This window comes from Diorhabda sublineata, chromosome 1 (genome assembly GCF_026230105.1).
Source record: "Diorhabda sublineata isolate icDioSubl1.1 chromosome 1, icDioSubl1.1, whole genome shotgun sequence".
In the NCBI taxonomy this organism is placed as follows: Eukaryota; Metazoa; Arthropoda; class Insecta; order Coleoptera; family Chrysomelidae; genus Diorhabda; species Diorhabda sublineata.
In genome coordinates, this window is record NC_079474.1 from 24,774,942 (window position 1) to 24,798,755 (window position 23,814).

A 23,814-nucleotide genomic window follows, 5' to 3' on the forward strand; every position below is an offset into this window, starting at 1 on the left:
TTTGAGTCGAAATATCAACTGTTGAGGTGTAGTTGGTGAAATGACGAATGAAATGAAGCTAATTCTTTTGATTGCCAATATTTATCCATCATCAAAAGGTTTTGATGGAAAATAGCGGTCTCTATGCTTGTAAACATTGTAGAATTGTAATTGTAAGCGTATTTACCGTTTCAATAAACTGATGGAATTAAATCGAAAATGTGAAACATGTGATCCAGTTATAAATTTTTATTCAGATTTTGAGAATATGTATATAAAAACAGAACAAATTTAATTTGAAATGACATAAAAAAGATGGAAACGTAACTGCACACTCTAGAGGGTTGGCAAGTTAAGGATTTGTGGAAGGACACTAAAAAGGGGAGATATTCGAAGATTATTTTTTATTGTTTTCCTTTTCTATGATGCGGTGAATGTCAGTTCCTCATTAGATTGCATTGCGAACAGGTGAAAACTTTGAATTCAATATTGGTGTTTTGGCGATTAGAAACTAGAGTTAAGGTTATCGATTAGATCATTCATCCAGCTGGGTTATCATTTTACAGAAAAATAGAAGTGAAAGTCTGTCTACGCTGATGATAGTGCAGTTGTCACAATAACTCTATAGGAAGAGATGGTGTTAATGATACTTCAGCAAGAATTTTAGTATCTAGATCTAATGGCAGGGTCTTTCCGCAGTGACCAGAAGGGTTTCTTGAGGGTTTATAGAGGTATAAAGATGAAAACAGAAAGTTATACCAATATATGAAAATATAATTCACTTTTTATATAGTGGATAATGCAGTTCTTTTTGTGCAGAACAAGGAAAATATGGATTATATGATAAGGTAACTTTTTGTTTGTAGTTATAGAATACATATGGATATTTTAGACTGCATATTTTGGGAAACAGGTTGTATATTCAAATCTTGAAATTATTGAAATTACACGATTTGCTACGATTGTATAATCCAAATTATAAAGTCAAAAAAGTATTCAAATTAGTCACAAAGAGAAAGACCAGGTCCGAAACCTACTTTATCATACAAATTATGACGGAGGATCTGAGAGATGGATACTGGAACGTAATGAAATTGTGGAGGAAAAAGAAAACTCATAATAGGAAAACGTTGACAAAAAAAAAGAAAAACATCTTCTATATTCAATCAATATTTCTGAAACTTTTCTGTATCGAGAAGTATATTGTAATAATTTTTAAACTGTTGACATAGAACTGAAAACACAGTACTTAAATATTAGATCAAGAAATATAAAAGAATGGATAGACCTCAGATTAACAGCATAAAAACATACATTTAATTATAAAAATCCTTGAAACGGAGTCAAACAACATAAAAAGATAATACTTGAAAATACTTGATATACATTAAAATGAGAAATCTATCAATCATTGATAAAAAAGACCTAAATTTATAATTCGCTATTATGAATTTCAATGGCACTATAAATAATGTATACTGATAATTGCTTCTTGTCGATGAAAGTCTACAGAAACGCACGTTATTCATTAAAGTAAATCTAAAATGAAAATAATAATTGTTATTATTCAATAAAATTGTCATTTTGACAGCTTTTCAGTTAGATAAACAATGATTATATGAAATCAGATAGGCTCCGATTTCGTATAAACGTTTATAGCTCAAGACCACCAGTGAGTGTGTTATTGTCAACAGTGTTCTCGATGGTAACATATTATTTTTATTTTCTATTTCAATTATTTTATATTTTTGTTTCAGCTTCTCATTTAAGTCTTTATCAAAATATCATATTTTGGTATGGAAAGACCACGTTTTTCCTTTTTTTTTCCTTTGGTCGTCCTGCTTTAAGCAGTTGTTCAACTTTGTTCAACAACTTTGTTTGATTTCTTTTGGGCCGTGAAAGAAATGTCGATTAGAAGAGAGTTATTGCAAAAATTGATGAACATAGATGAAGACTGTTCCGATTCAGAATCAGGTGCAAACTATCGTCTGAAGATGAATCGGATTATATTCAAAGTGTGACGTTTAATGCTGGAGATAGCGATGTAGAGGCGATCACTAACGATGAAAATGAAAGTGTCATCAATGTGCCCAGGAAAAGGTGTAGGGTACTAAGTAATTCCGACTGTAATAAAGAAACTGAAAACATATTTTATGAGACCGAAACAACTTCCGATAGTACTATTTGAATAAAATTTCCTGAACCTGATATTTCTGGAAGGTCACCATCTACTTGTGTTTTAAGGGTGTAAAAGGGCTGACAGGCTGCGATAAAAGGAACATTATGGAAGATAATCTTTTCAATGCATTCCTGTCGATTTGATCAAATATATACAAGTAAGGAATAAATTATTAACTGTTCCAAATGACGTAAATTTTTTATTGTTAATACTCACTAATAACTATGATTCTAAATAGTATAAGCAATATTAAAATTTAATTTTAAACAAATTTCTTTACGAATTAGTTATTATTTCACAATACAGTCATTTTGACCGCTTTGGTGCATATAGGCATACACTAAATCTCCCGTCTTTCTAGTGTTAATTATCTTTAAATAATATATACTGGAGCTATATCAGACATTTTAAATTGATTTAGCTTCATAAATATTGCTATTAAATCATTGTTTAGACAAAATGTGTGATTCTTAGACTTTGAAGTGAATCAGCCTATTTATTGAACGCCGTATTTATTTGATGTTAACATATAAGTTTGTAATAACCTAGTTACTACAACATTCGAAAATTTCTAGTCTCAGTACATAAACGTATGTCTGACAGACCCTGGCTTTCTCTATATTCCACAATTTTGATGTAAAATCGATGCTACTGCCAATTGATTATCTAATACCTACATGCAAATGACAGGTGATTATTGAAAACTGTGTGGCGCTGATCTATATTTCACATTTTAATCAATAGAAAGCAAAAATAAATATATTGCAATATAACTTACCTGATTTACTTGATAATATTTGTTAAAAAACTGATTTTATTTTGCTGATTGATGCAAAAATATGTACTTGCTACAACATACGTTATTATTACTTTTATTTTCGATTAATTTATGACTGATTCCAAATTAACGTTTAGTTTAGAGGGACATGCTGAATACACCAAAAATTTAGTTTCAAAAGAAAAATTTTGCCCGCAGTACCTGAAATGGTTATTTTCCATTTTTTATTTTGTATCGAAAAAATCCCTTTTTTTGATGCATCACGCATACCTACGAAAATAGACTGTTAGAAATGAGCATCTGGCAACATTGATTTGTATAAGTGGGAGTCTGTTGATAATGACCTTCAACTCTGATGCACATTCATGGGCCGTCGCCGTTGATGCGAAGAGTTTAACCACATCGGCATAAACTTCTAAGTCGACAACCAGACAAGAAATATTATACTTCTTTGTTTACAAATGAATAATTATTGAATTCATCTTAATCATATAATATAGGCAAGTATACATGTACTCTCAAGTTGAGGATGAAAACATTCAAAAAAAATTATAGAAATTATTGAATTGTAAGCCGTAATTATATTCAACATAACAGCGCTTATCTTTATGTCTTGTTTTTTCTATTATGATTTTTTTTAAACAAAAGACGATAAAGAACTAATATAAATATTCAAAAACACTATTTTTTATCAATACATATTGATGATCAAAGTAAATTTTAGTTGGAATTTAGTTTATAAGATTATTGACCTTGAACAGTAGGTCAAATGGGTAAAATTCATCATAGGTATATAGAAAATATGGTTATAACCTAAGATCACTCAAAATGAAATATGCCTATAGTTATATATCTCTCTAGTAGTTATATATCTCGACAATGGTAAACTGCGCCGACGGATGAGGCAATGAAATAGTCTTTCAACTTAATCATGTGCAGGAATAATTGGGAAGTAAACAACGTAAGTAGCTAGTACTTTCGGATACCCACCTGTTTTGTGCTCAAATTACACTCACACGTGTAGTTGTGAGAATATTTCACGAAGGTTGCTATTTATTTTTTACACTAACAAGTGATTGAAACTTCATTCTTTCTTAAAATATTCTCCAATAAGATTTTTCATTCCGAGTCCCCAGAACATTCGGTTTCAACTCAAAAAAGGCTTCTTCTAGTATAGAAAATCTTTGTTTATTTTGGATGTACAAGACAAAAATATCTCATTGCAAGCAAATCAGCGTTGTACGGTGGATGGTATTTCAGCCCATTCTGATTTGTTAATAATTCATTTGTTTGAGTTGCCATGTGACAGCTTACATTGTCATGATAAAGAATGATTTGCTTTATTTTCAAAGTTTTCGAAATTTCTCCAATAACTTGTGATAAATAAATGGTTCTCTACCAGAAATTTACTGGCAAACATTACTCTAATGCCTCTGTTGGTTAATGGCAGATAAAGCCAAAGAAACGGGCGAAAATTTGACTCGAAGTACTTCTTTCGAGAACAATCTTTCTTGGTTCCTCTGGAAAGACTCACACAGTTGATTTCTGTGCACCACATGTGCAGATATTATAAATAAGGTTCTTACTGATAGAGAGTTTTGCTTTTTTTGAATAACTTATGTTAGTACTGTACTTTGCCATTTGTCACGTGATACTAGTCACATTGAGGTAACTTTAGAAACAAGTAGTGCGTGATTTTTAATAAAGCTATTGGTTGTGAGTTAATTTTGAATGGAGTACAGAAACGAACGGCATATTTTATTTTTTTATTTCCTAAAGAAAAGGAAGCTGTGGGACACAAAGAAATATGTGAAGGTTATGGTGCTGATTGCTTAACAGAGCGCACGTGTCAGAATTGGTACAAAGAATTCCGTCTGGAGACTTTTGTCCCAAAGATAAGTAACGTTGCGATTTGCCTACTGAAGTTAATGGTGATTAAATCTAAGTCATAATTGAAGAGGATAGTCATACTGTTCGAGATATCGCGAAGAGGTACATGTATCGCAAACAACAATGGAAAAACACTTTAAAGTCTTGTGCTAGTTAAGAAGCTTGATATTTGGGTACTTCACGAATTGAAAGAAATTCATTCAACACAAAGAATCAACATTTGCGATAAGCACGTTAAACGAAATGAAACCGATCCTTCCTTTGAAATTATCATCATTGGTGGTGAAAAATAGGTCCTGTAAAATAGTTCGAAAACGATCATAAAGCGAAGACGATGAACGAGCACAAACTACACTAAAAGTTGAAAAACAACATTTTTATGCTCATGCTGTCAGTTTGGTGGCATTACAAAAGTATTGTGTTTTTTGAGCTGCTTGCAAGCGGCCAAATGATCAATTCTAATGTTTAATTTCCGATTTAATGAAACTGAAGCAATCAAAGGAGAACGGCAAGAATTGTCAAATCGGAAAGCTCTACCGTGATAATGCAAGGCTTCTCACATCTTTGGCAACTCGTGAGAAACTATTGGAGCTTGACTGGAAACTGATGCCACATCCCCTATACAGCCCTGATCTGGCACCATCTGATTACCATTAATTTCGTAATTAAGTTTGTAGAATTCTTTGAATGGTCAAACTTTGACAATTGACAATAAATAAACATGTTAGTATTTTCGTCACATGACTAACTGTTTTGTCGGTTAAAGCACAGTATCGATTGATAACCTTCGTGGATTTTGTCCTAGAGTGAATGCACAGATGGAGTTTCATAGCTAGACATATAAAGTATTCAATTCATTGTCTCATGTCGTGATTATTGATTTAAAAAGTTATAAACTGCACTTTTTAATTGACTTCAAACATCACTAATCACAATCGATAAAATGTAGTGGTGGAAATATGCCATTTCAGCAATGTCTTGTTAATATACAAAGCAGCTGATTTTTATTCTCGTATTGTAAACAAAGGACTTTTTATTATGCAGCTTCATGATAAATGAAGAAGTTATTTTGATATAATTGGAATTGATTTTGTTGTGTTATAATAAGTGACAGCAAGAATGTTAAATTCAAACTAAGTTTCTATCGTCTGCCTACAGTTCTCAATTACAGAAGTAAAACGATTTTTTATGTGTAAAAAGAAAGAAAATATCGAGCTCACTTTGGTCCTGATAATAATGTAGCCCGCAACTTTTCGACTTCTAAAGTTACTGAAAATCTTGCCTCAAAGTACTTAGAAGCATTAAAACTTTAGGTCTTCAGTGCTATGTATAGTAACTATTTGTTAAAGCTTTATAACTAATAATGACCGTATTTCTATTTTTTCGAAGTGTCTCTGAATTGATACTTAAGTCCGAATAACTAGAACTAAATGGGTCGCAATTTCCGGACTCCCGCTACATAACTACTCAATCTTTACATACAAAGAAACGCCTCAAAAGATCTCTTGAAAATAACCAATATTGCAAGGCATTTTTCTTTCAGTTTTTGAAGTTATATCTGAAATAGTCAATTAGACAATCTAACAAAATATATGATCTACGTCAAAATGGCGGCTGTGGAGTGAACAAACGATTTTTTCGTACACATGCTTGATTTTCTTGGGCTTTTTCGGTTAGTAAGAGTTGTTTTGTACTATTTTTTTGTTTTATGATGTTAAGAGGACTTCAAAGATACTTTTTAGGTCTTTTTCATAGGAACTAAGTCTGAACGTAAGCTTCCAAGCAATTTACAAAATTTTAAAAACTTGTGCTTTAATTATAGAAATATTTTGTACATTGATTTCCATTGTTGCGTTCAAGCTTGTCAAATATGAGTGAGTATTTTTCAAGAATGCAGAGAGATAGCCCAGTGGCAGCTTAAAGGTACAATGCCAAACTTGAAGCTTTAGATGGAGTTACCACCTTATAATTAGATGAAAAGAGCTTTAGTCAGAATCTTGCTCATTTTCCATAAGTTTACAATGAACTCACCGCTTACGTACAATAAGCACAATACTGCATAGTCTAAAAAAACCAACTAAGTCACGTGTCCGGGTGGAAAGTTCATACTTCTCGAAGTAGTAACTCTTATTTTGCGATGAAATAATAAGGTCTGAAATCCGACAAATAACGAGACAAACCAATTAAAAAACTTACTACAGAAGCATTTCTTTATACCACATTAAATGGGCATTAGTTGATTTTGACAATTGGTTAGATTGCTCAATTATGTGAGGTATACATAAGTCAGAGACAATACGAAAAATCAGTGTTGCCAATGCCAAAAGTATAACAGTAACTTATGTAAACTAAGAACATATATTTTACGTGAAACTTGTTGGAAAAACAAAACGTTTATTTTTTCGAAAATAAAGACATCATTCATTAATATATAATATAAAAAGGATCTTATCAATTTTCAGACCTCGAAAAATTGTTGAAGAAATTTGGTTTTATTTTAAAAATGGTTTTGATATTATTGTTTTGGCTCCATTTCTAAAATATTTTTCGCCTTTAGGATTATAAGAGTGTATTGACAACAATGTAATGTAACATTAAAAGTAATAATAATACATCTTAATGCTCTTGATTTTAGGTCTCTTCTGTTTTAAATAAAACATATATGGAAAGGTCTAAGAAATAAGAAATTAAAGTGATAATAATTAGATATAAATACATTTATAAGAATACAAATATAACTGAAATAATCTTTTAATTGTATTAAATAACCATTATTTCAAGGTTGTGTATCCTGTAAAAAAGGATATTTCTTATGTAATTAACGAGTCCATTAAAATTCGAAGTAATAAGCTGTACAGACCTGTATCCCCAAAAAGAGGCTTTCATCATCTCTGTTTAAATGTAAAATACTTACTACCCATCAATTTGGATTTTTTAGTAACAAATGCACAAATGATGCTATTTTCTCCCTCTTAATAATGTCTACTTTAGCCTAAACAGCCATTACTATACTGCAACAACTTTTTATGATTTTTCTAAAGCTTTTGATTGTGTTAATGATAATATTTTATTTAATAAATTGCAGTAATTTACACCTCTCGCATGGTTTAACTTACCAACAGAAGTCAGCGTGTATGCATGTAATGGTTGAGTACTGGGCCCTTTTTTGTTTCTTCTGCTTACAAACCCCATCGCCTATCGAGACGTCAGTGGTAAAATATGTCTATTTGCAGACGACACTAGTTCCTCCTGTTTTGCGCTGAGACCAGTTTACAAAGAACTGAACTTATCCACCTTCTTAACTGTCTATTATGCCCTTATTGAGTCGCATCTCCGATATGCCCTTCCCTCCTGGGGCGAGTCTCAATTTGAGCGAATCTTCAACTACAAAAAAAAGCTGTTAGATATTTACAAATTAACAGCAGGGCTCACAGCAGGGACTTCTTTAAAAGATTAAAAATGCAAACTCTTCCTTCCTTATTCATCCTTGAATCCGTTTGCCTAATTTGTAAGCAAGCTTCTCCAATTTCAGAAAGATCGTTGCACGGCTATCCACTTGGGAACACAGAGCACGACCTTTACCTACCTACTCAATGTGCAGGATAAGCTAAGGGCTCAATATTTTACAATGCAATAAATTGCACAATCACTTGCCAATTGAAATCAACTCGATATCATATTTTCCCACCTTTTGCAATAATTTGAGGGCATATTTACTGGAAAGTACCTTCTACTCTGCAAACGATTTCTATTCTAATAATAATATTTAATTCTGAACATGCTGCATACTGCTTTTGCTATGGACTTATTTTTTAATTATTACCTATAACTACTACCTATAAATGATTTCTCATTATATTTTTATTCTGTATATTGAAATTTTATTTCATTTGTTTTATCTTTATCTAGTTATTTTTATGTTTGTTTTTTAGTTTTCACAAGCTTTTGTCTACAAATTGTAACAATTTTTTGACAATAAAGCATTTCTCTCTCTCTCTCTCTCTCTCTCTCTCTATTAAGATATGAGCAACATTCTATGAATGAATAGAATAGAATGTTTTGTATGCATAATAATGATATAAAATTTATGTTATTACCGAGACATGTAATGAAAATTGTAATTATTATAATGTACATGAGAAACGTTATGAGATGTTGAGTAAATGTAAATGGACAAATATAGACTACGAACTGTACACATTTTGAAGCTTATCTTGAATGATCGGTCAACCTAAGCTGAGTTTGAGTAAGCTTGATAGAGACTTTAGAAATCTGAATTGATTTCTTATCTTTTACAGGGTTGGAATTTATTGACTTCAGGCATGTTATCTATTTTCGTGATCGTCATAAGAATTTAATATAAGCGGATCACCTAGATACTGCAGCAACATTTACAAACTTTAATTTTAAAAAAAAACCAATGAATACATTATTCCTCTACATCTACCCTCTAAGGTAGATCATTTGAACTCATAAAAACACGCGCATTTCTACAAGCTATTAAAGAATAGATTCAAGTTACTTCAACATAATTAAAAACATAAATGATAATGTCCACATTTCATGTTAAAATTGACGAAGAGCTACAAAACAACAAAATCAGAATACAATGAGCAGTCCAGGGAGACCCAATATCTCCTTATTTATTTACCCTTTTATTGGAAGATGTATTCAAAGAATTACCATAGAGGATAAGAATCCCACCTAAGCAACCTGTACTCACATATATAGTTTTAATATCGAGTGATATTGGTTAGGTTAGAAAAATGTTGGAAGAACTGACCAGGGTATCCAAGAACGTTGGAATAACAACGAATGAGAACAGATCAAAGATAATGAGTGATACAACAACAAATATTTATTTGAATCACAATATAAACTAGGCAAAGGAAACCAGAAATGGGCAGACTTTAACTTGAGCAGCATTTGGTAAGCTTTGGCATAACCTAAAGGACAGAACGATTCTCAGTAACCTAAAAAGGAAAGTATATGAATCATTTATCCTTCTCGTAGCGTCTTACGGCCTGCAAACAATGTCAAGCATAAATTAATAACAGCACACGAAGAGAAAGTCATGCTAGGAATCTCGCTCTGAGATAGGATCTATAACAAGAATTTGAGAAAATTTATAGGAGTATAGACATAGTAAAATGACATAATACAAAATAATGTAACAAATATTAGGAGAGACCTATGTCCAAGATTAGAAGCATGATGGTTGATGAAGAGGGTGAAGAGATGCAGGCACTCACCTAAGGGTACAAGTCAGGAGAATAGATACTTGCAGCAGTTTTAAGTTTAAAAACTGCTCTATTCCTAACATTCAGTCACGAATGTAGTGCACACGAAAGAGCATTATCTTTTAAATTATCATTACGGATAATATAATGGGAAGTTATACATAATCAATTTTATTGAAATTAATACCCAGAAGTGACAATTTGATTAAACATTACGTGAACATTCTTTATTTTTCAACATCATAGTAAACTATGATTTTTCCTCTAGATCCCCATGTAATTTGAAAATAAATTGTACATATCAACATATTTTCTCCATATCCTAGTTGTACGAAATCAAACTAGTAATTAAATTTTTTATATTTATTTTTATTAAAATTATATCTGATACTTTTGACTCTGTTTCGGTTTATAAGTATCGGTCTACAAACGCTTGACATTTAGTCATTTTCCTTAAAAATAATAACCTGCTGGCTGCTGTCGATTTTTCGTCTGCTTTTTACATGTTTTTGGAAATTAATAGAAGGCGGAACTAGTCAAGAATGAATTCCAGATCTAAATTCAAATAAAACTAAGTCAACAAAATATAAGATATGATAATAAAGAATACAACAAATAATTTCGAATTGTTTGAATTTGAATTGTAAAAAAATTTTTAAGACCCAGGTAGTAACTCAGAATAAATTTTAGTATTATTGATTAGAAAATGAAATTTTTCACCTAAAATTCTTATTTCAATTCTTGTCTTGAACCTTATACCTATTTTTTTCGACGATAATAAGCAAAGAGTATAATCTAGACAGACAATAAATATTTACAATGTAAGTAGTCCTCAACCTTCTTAAAAAAGATAAAATTTTTGGGAGCTCTACAACTCGTGACGATTTTTTATCCGTTGACATGAGGATGTACAGGACGAGGATTTTACAGGTAAACGAAAAGGTAGTCCGAGTACATAGTACAACTCTTGACAGATTCATTGAGAGTATTATCTAGAATTTAGTACCTAATCTACTTTGTAAAATTCGAAAATTAAAAAATTAAAACCTAGAATTTCTAAATCCTCTAAATTGCACTTAAGCATTAGGTTCATAATAAACAATATACAATAGAAAAATGAATTGTTAAAATTTGCGGAAGCCCTAATTTGTAAAATTCTATATAACATAATAATGCAAACTTGCTATTGGTTGAAATTCTATACCATCAACTTAGGTTAGATTAGATTGCATAATCTTCCATCACGAGTTGTCTAATCTTCATAACAACCACGATCACAAGTTGGCACATTGTAACAGAAGTTAAAATTTTATGGCGCTTATTAAAATCACGAGTTGGCGCACGCCCAAATTTTCTAATCAGCAGTAAGTAGAAATGTGCTGATTGTTAATTACTTCAGTTTAGATTTACATTTCTGTTATGTTATTGTTATTGAACCAAGAATATCGTTAGGACTATAATAATAATCGACAATGAAGTAAGTGAAATATGTAATAAAATTGGCATGAACTTTTAATTTAGTCCTGAGAAATTAAAGTGCAATTAAAGCGTTGATAGGTATTAAAACGTTACGTACATAACTCTCTTATAGAAAAAATAATCGAAGAAACTCGTTGGAGAATAGTTTACAGGTGTTTAATTGTGATGTAAATTGGAGAACCAACTATTTAGTGCAGGCATCCAAAAGTCTTGAACATAAAAATTGTGAGGATAGACAAATATTCTTACATTCTTTCACCAACGACACCCAACAGAAAAACTTTGTGCCTTGATACGTCATAGCAACCATGTATGTTGATTAATTATAATGGATTTGACACAAAAATTTCTGCAGCTTACGAACTTTCTCCTACTCCTTTTAACGATGAAGCATATTACAGTGAATCAATGATTCAAACACACATTGTAAATATACTATAATCTTTCAAAATTCATATTGTTAATAGTATGTCACTTTTCAATGAAATCCAATTAAAAATTTCGTCACCTTCAAAGATTTTGCTTTAAATACTAGGAGCTCTAAAATTCGGCGGATTTTGATGTTTACTTTTTATTATAGCAAACGGTTTATTTACATTGTTTCTTTTGAATAATTTTTAGGTAGGTCTATTTATTTATTTGTTTTATTTTTTTATCTTTTTAAGTTTCTAGAATTCATTTGGGATATATAAGGAGTTATATAGCGCAGTTTAGTTCAGTTCAGAATAAATAGTCGTGGTGAACAGAACGAATAAGCAAAGTAATCGAAAAATTTAAATAAATTATTTGTGATAGTGATAAGTGAAGTGTAATGTAAGGTATTATAATAAATTAAGAGCGTAAGAGACAGTGTTTATTGATAGAAAGAAAGAAAATAAAAATAGAAAGAGTGTTAATAAAGAACAAAAACATTACAACACATAATCCTTTTTGTAGTTTTTCTTTGGACAAATGAGATCATATTTCTATAAAATATGTTTCACAAATTAATGAAGTAAAGGTTAAATGTTTTATTAATTTAAATGATCATACATAAAATCCGACCTAACATAACCTAACCTAACTATCTACTAATGGACGATAGATAGTAAGGTTATTCATTTTTTCAAGTAACTTAGTTGAATTCGAACCTTCAAGAAGCTACATGACGTATATTTTGTCACCTATCCCTTGCAGTGATATTTCAAACGGTTTGACGGTTCTTCAGAAAAATAAATTCCAGATTGTTAATAGGCTGTTTTATTCCTTGGCGAGAACACACTCTATAGTTAAATTACACAATTATAAAGAGTGGCTTATATTGTAGGAATGCGTGCATCGAGCGCACGTGAGTCGAGCGCCTGTTGGTTCGAGCGCACAGATTATATAGGAGGATGCATCGAACGCACATATGCAGGTATAAATACTGTATCTTTACCAGCACGAAAAAGTAGAGCTCGCGTTTTACTCGGCCGAGTACACTGGTATGTATAAATGAGCCTAAGAAGTACAAAGCTCCATATGTAATGCCACCTTCATCTTTAGCTCCCGCTCTAATTTCTTAAGCAACGGAATGAAGTGTTACAGTACCATCCAAAACGTCAACTAGAAAAGAACCAAATCGAATAGACGATACTAGAAAACAACTGATCCAAGAAAAACTCCATTTATTTTTCATTTATAAAAAAATAATGGAGACGAAGCGAAACATATCAATTGAGACAAATTGGGAAAACGTCACATGAATTAAATTCAGTTTGGGAGAAGAGCGATGGAAAATCTGCATTTAGAGAGAAATATGGTATTATTTGCTGAAGAAGGTAATATTTGAGGGAAATTGGAAATATAAGAAAGAAGATAAAACATAATTTTATTTGAAAAAACATAGAAATATGAAGAAAATGTTGGCTGCAGATAAATGTGATAAGGAACCTTCATTTTACTATATCAGAAATGTATAATTATATCCACTACCGGTCAAAAGTTTTTGCCCACTCTACAGTTTACGTAATATACAAGAAATAAAAACAAAACAATCGATATTAATATTTATATTATGATGAACATATATAGACAAAAAATAAAATGAAAGTCGTAAACCAAGGTTCAGAACTTGTACCCGAAATAACAATTGAAGAGTCAAAAAATGCCCTAACGGAAATGAAAAACAAGAAAGCGGCAGGAGAAGACCAAATTGTGATAGAAGCTGTCAAAGTTGGGGGTGAGAAACTTGGGGAAATCGCGGAAAAGTGGAGAAATGCGACGATAATTCTCATCCACCAAAAAGGGGATATAACGAACCTTGAAAACTATAGACCTATAAGCTTGCTCTCTCACCTTTATAAATGGTTCACTAAGATCGTTATGAAACGCTTGGAACGAAAGTTAGAATTTTATCAGCCCAGAGAACAGGCGGGGTTCAGAATAGGGTATGGAACAAACGACCATTTGCAAACGATCAAGATACTGATAGAAAAATCCATAGAATATAATAGGCCCCTCGTAATGATATTTGTCGATTTTAGAAAGGCGTTTGACACAGTTGAACTTCCAGCAATTTTATCAGCCCTGCAACAATGTAGGATAGACTACAGGTACGCAAAGCTCATTAAACACATATATGAAAACGTAACTCTAAATGTAAATGTCCACGAACCAACAAATACGATACATGTAGGACGCGGGATTAGACAAGGAGACACTATCTCTCCTAAGCTCTTCACATGTGTGCTGGAATACTCTTTCAAAAAATTAAACTGGGAAGGGAAAGGTATAAATATATATATAATAGATGGACGAAAAGAATATTGGAGTGGAGGCCAAGAATGGATGAGAGAAGTAGAGGCAGGCCGCCAACAAGATGGAGTGACGATGTAAAGAAAATTGTAGGAAATTGGATACATACAGCTCAAGATAGAGATAGATGGTTTAAACTAGAGGAGGCCTATATCCAGCAGTGGATGGAAGATGGCTGATAGATGATGATGATGATGATGATATAGACAAAAGTATAGTAATAATAAAATTAAAATCTGTAATTTAAATTTTTGCTCCATCGATGGAATCCCGATTTGCTTTTATTATTTCGGCGCACAATTTTAGCATTCCCTGTAACAATTTCGTCTATCTGCCTCATTACTTTTTTAAAATATTCCAAAGCTATGGAGTGAAAGTAGGACATCGCATTCCGACTTCCCTGACGGATTTTCCCCACCACAACCCTACTTTCTGTATATTATTTCTTTCCAATTGTTCAAAATACTCTTTACACAGCTTCGAGGAATGCTTGTGATCGTTGTCATAAGTGGTTGACTAGAGCGTACTTCATTTTCCTTCTTTATTTTTTATAGGCTTATTTTTTCAAAATTTCTTTAATTTCTATCAGGTTTCCAGTCACCTTTCCTCTAAAACATCTCCAAATCATCACTGAGGCTCCGCCGTGTTTTACAGTCGGGATTACACATTTGTTTCTCCTTTGACCTGCACACAAACACTTTTCTATTAGACCCAAAAACCTGAAACTTTGACTTAGCACTCCATAAAACTCTCTTCCACTCTTTATGCGTTCTTTAGCACACTGTAGCCTCTTAATTTTACTTTGATATCTTAAAAGAGGTTTCTTCACTGCCACCTTTCCAAAAAGGCCAGTTTCTCTATAGATTGATTGATTTGAGCTGATATATCTGGGCCAGTAAACCGACAATCACGATTACTGATCAATACAATACTTTTATTTTTAGCTATTGAGGTTTTTAGAGACTGTCCAGAATGAACGTCTTCTATCGCTCAAGCTCCTGGTGTATGCATATTTTTTTCACGTTGTAGTCCACGGTACGTCGATGTATTTTTAATTCGGCCACAATGACACGGTTACTTTTGCCTAGACTATGAAGAATTGCGATTAATGCAAAACTTCCAACCGATAGTTACTTGGTATTACCTATTTTAAAATTTACAATTCTGAATTTGAGAAAACGAAAACAATTTGTATGCGAAGTTTAGAAAAATATGTCTTGGTCCAAAAAGTATAAATCACAGTACGCTCTTGCGTCTCACAGGGTTGTCTGGGACCAATCTACAATCATAAATATCGAAGAAATAATTCACAGTTAAAGAATAATAAACAAATCAACCGATACTTGTAAGTTTTAACTTGTGACATCCACCGACATGCGCTCGTATAAAGTAAACAAATGACAGACACTATTATTTTTGGTTTGTGAGATACCGATTCGATATTAGCTTGAAGATATGGAAGAAAAATTTGTAGAAGTGTATTATTTTGAAATTCAATAAATGAATTATAAAGTGGGCAAAAGGTTTTGACCAGTAGTGTATATACAGTATAGTACTGTAGCTAGCACATATTTTGATTTCTATTAACATATATTTTTATATAGTGCGTCTTAATCTATTAAATTAGAAATAGAAACCGCATATGTCATACTTAATATTAAAAAAGCTATACTTGTTTAAAATAAAAATTGATTGTCCAAAAGTAGTAGGTTTTTCTTGATTAATTTTGTTTAAATAACATGAATTATATCTCAATGTCATTAGTGAAAGGTGTTGATTTTAATTAGCAACGTTTAAAATTTAAGCATGTTTACCTAACAGTGAAGAACACTTCGTCGTAATTAAATCTATCCAAATCGCTATCATATGCAGTTAAAGGATTATGAAACTTTTTGAAACTAATATCGTTATAAAATTGGTCGACAAAAGAACACGTAAAAAGTGCAGGTGCATTATCGTACTTTATTACTGCTCTTCGAAATTACTTTATAATCATATCATATACATTAGGTTTGTTCTTGGTAGCTGTACTGGAACTGTACTGAATTGAAGCAATGGAGCATTTGTTGATTGTTGTATTTGAGGTTATTTGATGTGATTCAGGCCTTGTAGTATTAACAATAATGAAAAACGTTTTAATACTTTTTGATATTTACATTCGTCCGATGACGAATATGGAGTGCCACCGTTTCAATACTACACTTATTGCACTGCTGTGGCTAAACTGACTCTAGATCCAGTGTAAGCAGTACAGTGAACTGGGTGAACTAATTCTCTTTCACTCCTACTAAGAAAATCGATACTAGCGCTGGTTCTGCAACAAAGAACGCTTTAGTGTACACTTCCTAAACTAGTTCTGCCAGTACAGCAGCCAAGAACAAACCTAAGGATTGTCAATATTAATGTCCCGAGTGCATGTCAAATTGTCGATAATTTAATTATCGATAAATTATGAGACAATTTGACATGCACGAGAGGGCATTTTGGCAGACTGTTTCCTGAGAAAAATTTAATTTAAAATAAACAATAATTGTTCCTTTTCTTAAAATATAAAATTAAAACCAAATGATGTTTATTAATCCTAGACGAAAATTTGGCACTAGTGCAAATTATCGATAATTTGCACTAGTGCAGTATTATCGCTGAAATTTGATCGTTGCTAGGTAAACATAAAATATTACAGCTTTTTGGTTGGCTTAAATTTTTCGAAGGAAATAGTCAATATTAATGTCCCGAGTGCATGTCAAATTGTCGATAATTTAATTTTCTCGAGTGCGCATCGTCGATCGATATATCAAAAGAACGCATTTTTCATATACTGACTGGAGACTTATGCACGCATAAGCTATCTGCCCATTTGGAGCGGTGTTTGCTCACTTTGGTCCAAAAACATTTCGAGCACTAATATAATAAATTTGATCGAAGCAGCAAGTCGAAACTTCGAGTAAAGCTTGTTGAGACTTCACTGACGCGTGCATAGATTTTTGCGATCGCACTCTTTTACTTTATTATGACAAGCACTCATGGAAAAATGTAACTGTAAAATAAACAGGCGGCGTATAGTTGGGCCCAACTACCTGCAGGCTAGAGGGGTAGATAATATTTACCTGTAAGATAAAATTTATTATTTGGAATAAAAATATTGATTTGTAGAGAGTTTTTATTGATTATTAATAAACACATCAGAAAAATTAACAGTTTTTATTAAAGGTATACAATATAAAACTACTAGTTATAAAGAAGCAAATTTTATAATGTTTTTGCCGAAACGAAATTTTGTTTTTTTAATGCTCTGCCTTTTAAGAGCTTTATTATAATTTGATAGAAAACCTAACCTAACTTACCATGTTCGTTACTTTCATTATTAAAAAATATCTGCGCACTCTAAAACTTAACCACTGCAAACAATTTTCATGGTAAGTTTGAACTGCAGTAATAGTTGTCTATAACTCAATATTGTTGAACAATTCAGTATTCTGTATTAGAAGAAATATTCAATGTTCTGAGAATGCGTTAAGTGTCATTCCTCGAAATCTATAATCCGCTGTAGAAAGAGTTCGGCCTAACTATATTATCAATTTCGAACTACCTGTTCCTCTTGATCTAGCTATAGGATACCGAAATACACTGTATAAAGGTTTTTAGTACCTCGAAGAGACTTCAAGTTGGTATATTCGAAAAATAAATTGACACTACAATTGATGTAAAGTACAATCAATGAAACACATGCTTTATAGTTCATTATCAACAATACATACAAAATTTTATATTCAAAAATAAATTTATTGTTGCATTTGATTTATTGTTTTCATTATCATGCCATTATTAATGTAATAGGTATAGAAAAGTTCATGTTGCAATGTAAATTGAATGTTTCATCCCTAGAAATTTAATTAACTCTGCATAACATGGATAAGTCCTTGAAAAGTCTAAAAGCATAATCTTTTCTATTTTTGTTTCTTTGGTGAAGAGAAACAAACTTTAACCGTAGTTGGAATAGAATTTCACGAGAAGTTTCATAGATCCTACGATCTTACACCCAATTTTAATGAATTTTGAGGTAACAACCACAGTAAAACGTTGAAACATTTTTGCTGGCATCAAAGGAAACTTCGACAATTCAAATTAGTTTGTGAGTGCGATTATGGATTAGACGTTGTATCTATTGTATGTTTGAAGAAATTATATATTCTTAAAGATTAAAGTTGCATCTAAAACACACAAAAATAATATTGATGTATGAATTACTTAATGCGTGCAGAAAGTACACATTTAGTATATCCAAATATAAATTTACAATTAGATACATATTATTTTATTTGAAATGATTCATTGTCCAGGTCTCTAGTTTTTGTAAAGAAATGCGAGATCTAGATAGTAAGCCGGTGTACATTTTGGAAAGGATATGCTGTCCTCTAAATATCATTAGGTAGCTGTGGTATTCTTCCACCAACCATGGCACTGTTCCAGCTTTTGCTAAAAAGGCTTAATATTTTCCTATAATACAGAGAATTCGCCCAAATGTGTTTTTTCTAACAAATTGTACAGTACAGTGGCCTTGTTTTGCTAGCTTTGATTTTGGGCACAGTTAAGACAAATACTGATTTTCTATCTTCCACATGTGCGATTAACATTTAACAAGTTTTTGGCGCCATAATCTACCAAATACACAAAATTTTAAAGTGACCTTGCCCATCAAAAACGTTTCATTCGCTACTTTAAAAATTAATTTTGTCTTGTTAACAATGTGGATTTTTCTGGTTGGTACTCTATATTATACCTACAGATAATTTGTGAGAATTATAAATATTGATATTCTTATTTACCATATTTTATCGTCTAATATTTAGACGGGGAAACCAGGGTATAATCTACCCTTTATACAAAACTATCTATTAATTTTTTATATTTAATATAATCACTGTAAACATGATTATATTAATAACCAAACAATTTATTAACTTACAGATTTAAAATTGTTTTTTATTGGGCTAGGGATAAAAAATTTCTAGCTTCAAATAAGACTCATAATTCTAACAATTTATATCCATCAAAATATATACAATCGGCATCCCTTCGAAAGCTATAAAAATCAGTCCAATTGACAATAATCCCATGGTAGACGATCAAGCATGTGGTGCGGTGGGTCGGGTCGTATCCAATCGGGCGTCCCAACGAACGCCGGCTGTGCTGATCCGCTGCGAATACCATGCCGGCTCCCTACATTGACGTAGTTGCCAGATTAATAAAATAAATTTATAGGAAAATCATGAAATGTATACTAATTATCATTATTTTTCTTTTTATAAAAGATATTGACAAATTTGGCAATTAGATATTTTTATGAATAATTAATTTGAAATTTTTATTATTACCAAACATATTTTTCATACATACAAGTTTTTCAAATAATTGAATTAGACGCTTCTCTATAATATTGTTGTTTAATTTATTTAACAAGTTTTAATCAAATAAGTGAAACCATTCAATTACTATTAATTGACTATTCTGCTAAAGATTCCTAACTTAATAATTTCCTTGTGTCTATGTATCCGTTTCATTGTATGTATTAATATTAGGAAAATTGAATCTATAATTTACAATGAAATCTTGATAGAATTATGCATTAGCATATCTATTGGAACTGAATATATTACAGCAAACAATTAAAGCAAGAAATAACTAATAAATTTCTCAATAGAAATAATTGTTTCTCATCTACTATTAAATTTTTTGACGTATCGGCAACATAGCTTCTCGACGCTTGAACCGGCGTTCTATGTTCCGTGCTGCTTTGTGCCAGTACCTCAACGGTTTCAAAACCAGAAACGAAACGAACAGAATACAGTAGACAAGAATAACGAAGGGCTGCTTTCGGATTTCGCGGCGACAAACGACGAAATCATACAGCTGCATCAGTCTTCTTTCGTCAGTCATAGGGGTGATTTTCAATTTTACAAACGAAACTCGTGCTGTCTAACCGTTACGATTTCTGTTTATTTGTGTTTAACTAATACTTTGTGTTTTGATTTTTTTGTGTGAAATACGATGTTGTTCGAGACACCCGGAAAATTGTTTTCGCCTTACAGTGTTCCGCCACCAGTGCTACCGCAACCTATTCATGGGTAAGTGGATATATTGACGCTAATGTAAACCAAGACATGTTTCTTTCCCTAAAAAGAAACCATAACCTTTCTTTTTGGAGCGGTGTTGCCGGCTATCTTGTGGTTTGATTTGTTTGTTTTTGTTTATGTTTATAAGCTTGGGTAAGCTGCTGATCTTTTTAAAAATTGCATTTATTAGTCATACTTAAAAAAATCGTACATGGTTTTTAGTTTTTTAGATAATCACTTGTTAATGATATGATATAATAAAATAAAAAATACTGTAGAAAGAAAGTAGATAAGGTACCTAATTGTTCAGCACGTAGGAGTTAGTCTAAAATTCATACAGAATCATTTAATCAATGAATTTCCAATACTAATAACAATGCATCTTAAAAAGCAGTGGTTTTTATTTAAATAGATAAGCACTTTGTCGTATTTTTCCCATTTTTTAGATCAGCATGCTTCCGGTAATGTTTGTTATTTATATCTTTTTCTTGGGTTTCAAAGACTCTTTCAAACAATATACTGTAAAAAGTACCAGTTTTACTATTAAGTGTTTGATTCTTAGTATCTATCTACCTGTTTTTTTTTCATTTAATTTAACAATCTAGATTTTCTTATGGAATTATTTTTCAATCTGTAATTATTTAGGAATAACAGAAAAAATCGACGATTTCTTTCTAAATACTAATTAAATTCTTGCAAAAGTAGACTTTGTGCTAACTATGGAAATAATTAAAAAAATTTTGTATGTTGTGTAAATATTGTTAGCTTTGGTCCTTTAATTATCCATTACAAATTCCATAAGCTTTATAAAAGAAATTAATTTAATGTATAAATACGCTATTCTACCTGTTTCCTTTTAAGATCATATTCTAAGAATTTGGGTACATAGTTCTTCATTTTATTTAAACCAGTTTCAATAGAATTGTGTTTTTGGCAAATAGTATTGTTGTTAAAAATGCTTACCTACTTTTAAAATCACTTACCGTAGTTGGAAACTACCTGTTTCGGAATTTGGAATATTTTACTCTGAGTTTATACTCAATCTGTTATAATATCAATATTTTTGCATGGAATCTTTTGTAGGTTCATGCATTTCTTTTCATTTTTGGAAACTTTAAGTATATTTGAGTTGCATATATACCTATATATTTTTTATAAGCACATGTTATCCGTATTCAATAGCAAAATGGTATAAAAACATGTGTTGAAAGAACCCGCCAGATGTTGAGGTGAAAGGGGCTTGTTGGGTTATTTGTTACCTGCATACTACACAGGAAGCAGGGACTGATAGACATTTTCTTAAGCAAAGGAAGAAGGCCATTTTGGTTTCTATCTATACTACTCTCGTCCTCGAATTTTTTCTTAACAGATTCTTTTCTATGTGTACATAAAACATAATATGTAAGAACAAATTTAGAACGAATATTTAATGAAAATAGGGTTTGATAACATGAAAATCTTTGTGTAACAATAAAATACTCAAATATTAATTTTTTTTCCAAAATTTCGGTCTATTGTAATACTCTTTCAAAATTATACACATAATATTTCTGTAATATTTCAATCCATTTTTAGAAGCTTCCATGTAATCTGGTGACTATTACATTGTCATTTTTTCAAATACATTGTTCTGCTTCACTCTTAATTTCTCTTCACCATAATGGTGGTAATGGTATACCATGTTTGAATCCAGTTTTTCCAAATATTTGAGAAATTAATCTTGAACTGAAGTTACTATGTTTTCAGTTGGTTTAAAGTATTAGATTCTGGGAGACAGCACTATATACGGGGGACAAAGTTACTTTATAAGTAATTCAAAACATAACAAAAAAATCGGAGAAAACATTTAAATTTAATCAAGAGGCATTGAACAAATTCCAGAAAAAAGCCTTGACAAAATTCATTATGGTATCTCGTGTAGAAGATTCCCATATATGAAAGTATTTCTCTTGCAGAATTTTATCAAAATACCTTCTTTATATCATGCAACAATATTTTAATAGGTCAGGATTACTGGAAACCCATCGAAAAGTATGATACATACTTCTAAGTATTTTAGTTCTTTTTATACTTCTATACCTATTGAAATGCATAATCTCCCACAGATTCGATAGACAGTTGCTTCAAAGCTTCTTGTATTTCAAAGACCATGATGCTGAAAATTTTATTTTGAGACAAGCTATACAGAAAACCTCATGTTTTTTTAAGAATATATTTACTTCTACTATCTCCAACTTAAACTTGAATCGGATCTCATCATTCCATTGTATTTGCATCCCATTGAAGGTTTCTTTTGCCAATCTTCATCAATATTCGTTTATTGGAGTGCTTTGTTGGTTCCAATCTATTTGTCATTATTTTTATTATTATAAATTCATTTTGTAACTTCCAAATCACAGATTACTAGATACTATAACATGATCATCTATTTTCATTTTCAAGTCAATTAGGTCAAGAGTTGGTTCTTAAAGATACCAGTACTTTTTTCTTAGAAACCATATAATTTTTTAAATTATAAATTCAACACCAAAAATACCGGACACTTAGATTTTGTCTTATAATTTTATTAATCTTTTTATTTATGGTGAGAATTTTTTAATTTATAGGTTATTTAAACAAAATCTCGATCGTCTGAGTGATATAGACCAAATCGAGACTCATCTCTGAATAAAACAATTCCCCATTGCTCCAGAGTCCCATGAGAATACTGATCGGCCAATAATCGTCTTTCCTGAGCTTCCGCCGTACTGTGTCTGCACTTACACGTCTATTTCGATCCATTTCAAGTCTTTCCCGAACCTCAGGAGCCTCAATTGTCGGTCTTTCAATACCAAGAGCGGAATAAATCGATCTACTGCCGTTGTTGCCTTTGGTCGCCCACTGTCGGCCTTCCTATCGTAGCCACCAGTCTCCCAGAGACGCCGGAGTGCATCGTGAATGGTAGACTTCGCTACTCCAAGTGTTTCGACAACGTACCGTAAGCTTCGGCCTTCTATGGCCAAGGATCAGCTCGGGCTATGTCAAAACCATGTCTAATTACAGAAAAGGCTTGGTTAATAAATTAAAGATGTTTAAATGTGTGAAAAACTACTTACAGTTTAGAGTAGGATCGACAGCTAAATTAACTTAACAAGTCAAATCAATCAAATCAGAAGTTTTATCTAATTGTTTACTAATCCTGAAGGATTCGTTTAATGGGCTAAGACCGTAATTCTCTGTAATAACTAGAATACCTACTAAAACAAACACATTGCTGAAAATTAGCTTTTAATAAGAAAAGTATTAAGTGTGGTTTTTTGCTGTCGAGTGTATATCCCACAATTGTCAATGGTTATTTCAAATAAATAACCTACCGAAATGGAATAATCTTTCTCTTTTTAG

At 31.6% G+C, this 23,814-nt stretch overlaps 1 protein-coding gene and 1 long non-coding RNA gene across 6 annotated transcripts in view; both read left to right on the plus strand.

Moving 5' to 3' along the window:
• Positions 1-23,814, plus strand: part of LOC130441257 (RNA-binding protein Musashi homolog 2) — a 453,235-nt gene that overhangs the window by 298,827 nt on the left and 130,594 nt on the right. The window contains exon 1 of one of the 5 annotated variants that reach the window (XM_056774848.1): positions 20,122-20,445. The exons of the other annotated variants lie outside the window; for them this stretch is intronic. Within the exon in view, the coding sequence (XP_056630826.1) occupies positions 20,369-20,445 (77 nt within the window). The 5' untranslated portion in view covers positions 20,122-20,368. Of the gene's footprint in view, positions 1-20,121; positions 20,446-23,814 lie in introns of those variants that run through there. 5 annotated transcript variants of the gene reach the window in all.
• LOC130441285 (uncharacterized) lies at positions 1,474-3,103 on the plus strand. The gene is made up of 2 exons (XR_008909600.1): positions 1,474-1,684; positions 1,737-3,103. It is a non-coding gene; the product is annotated as an uncharacterized LOC130441285 (long non-coding RNA).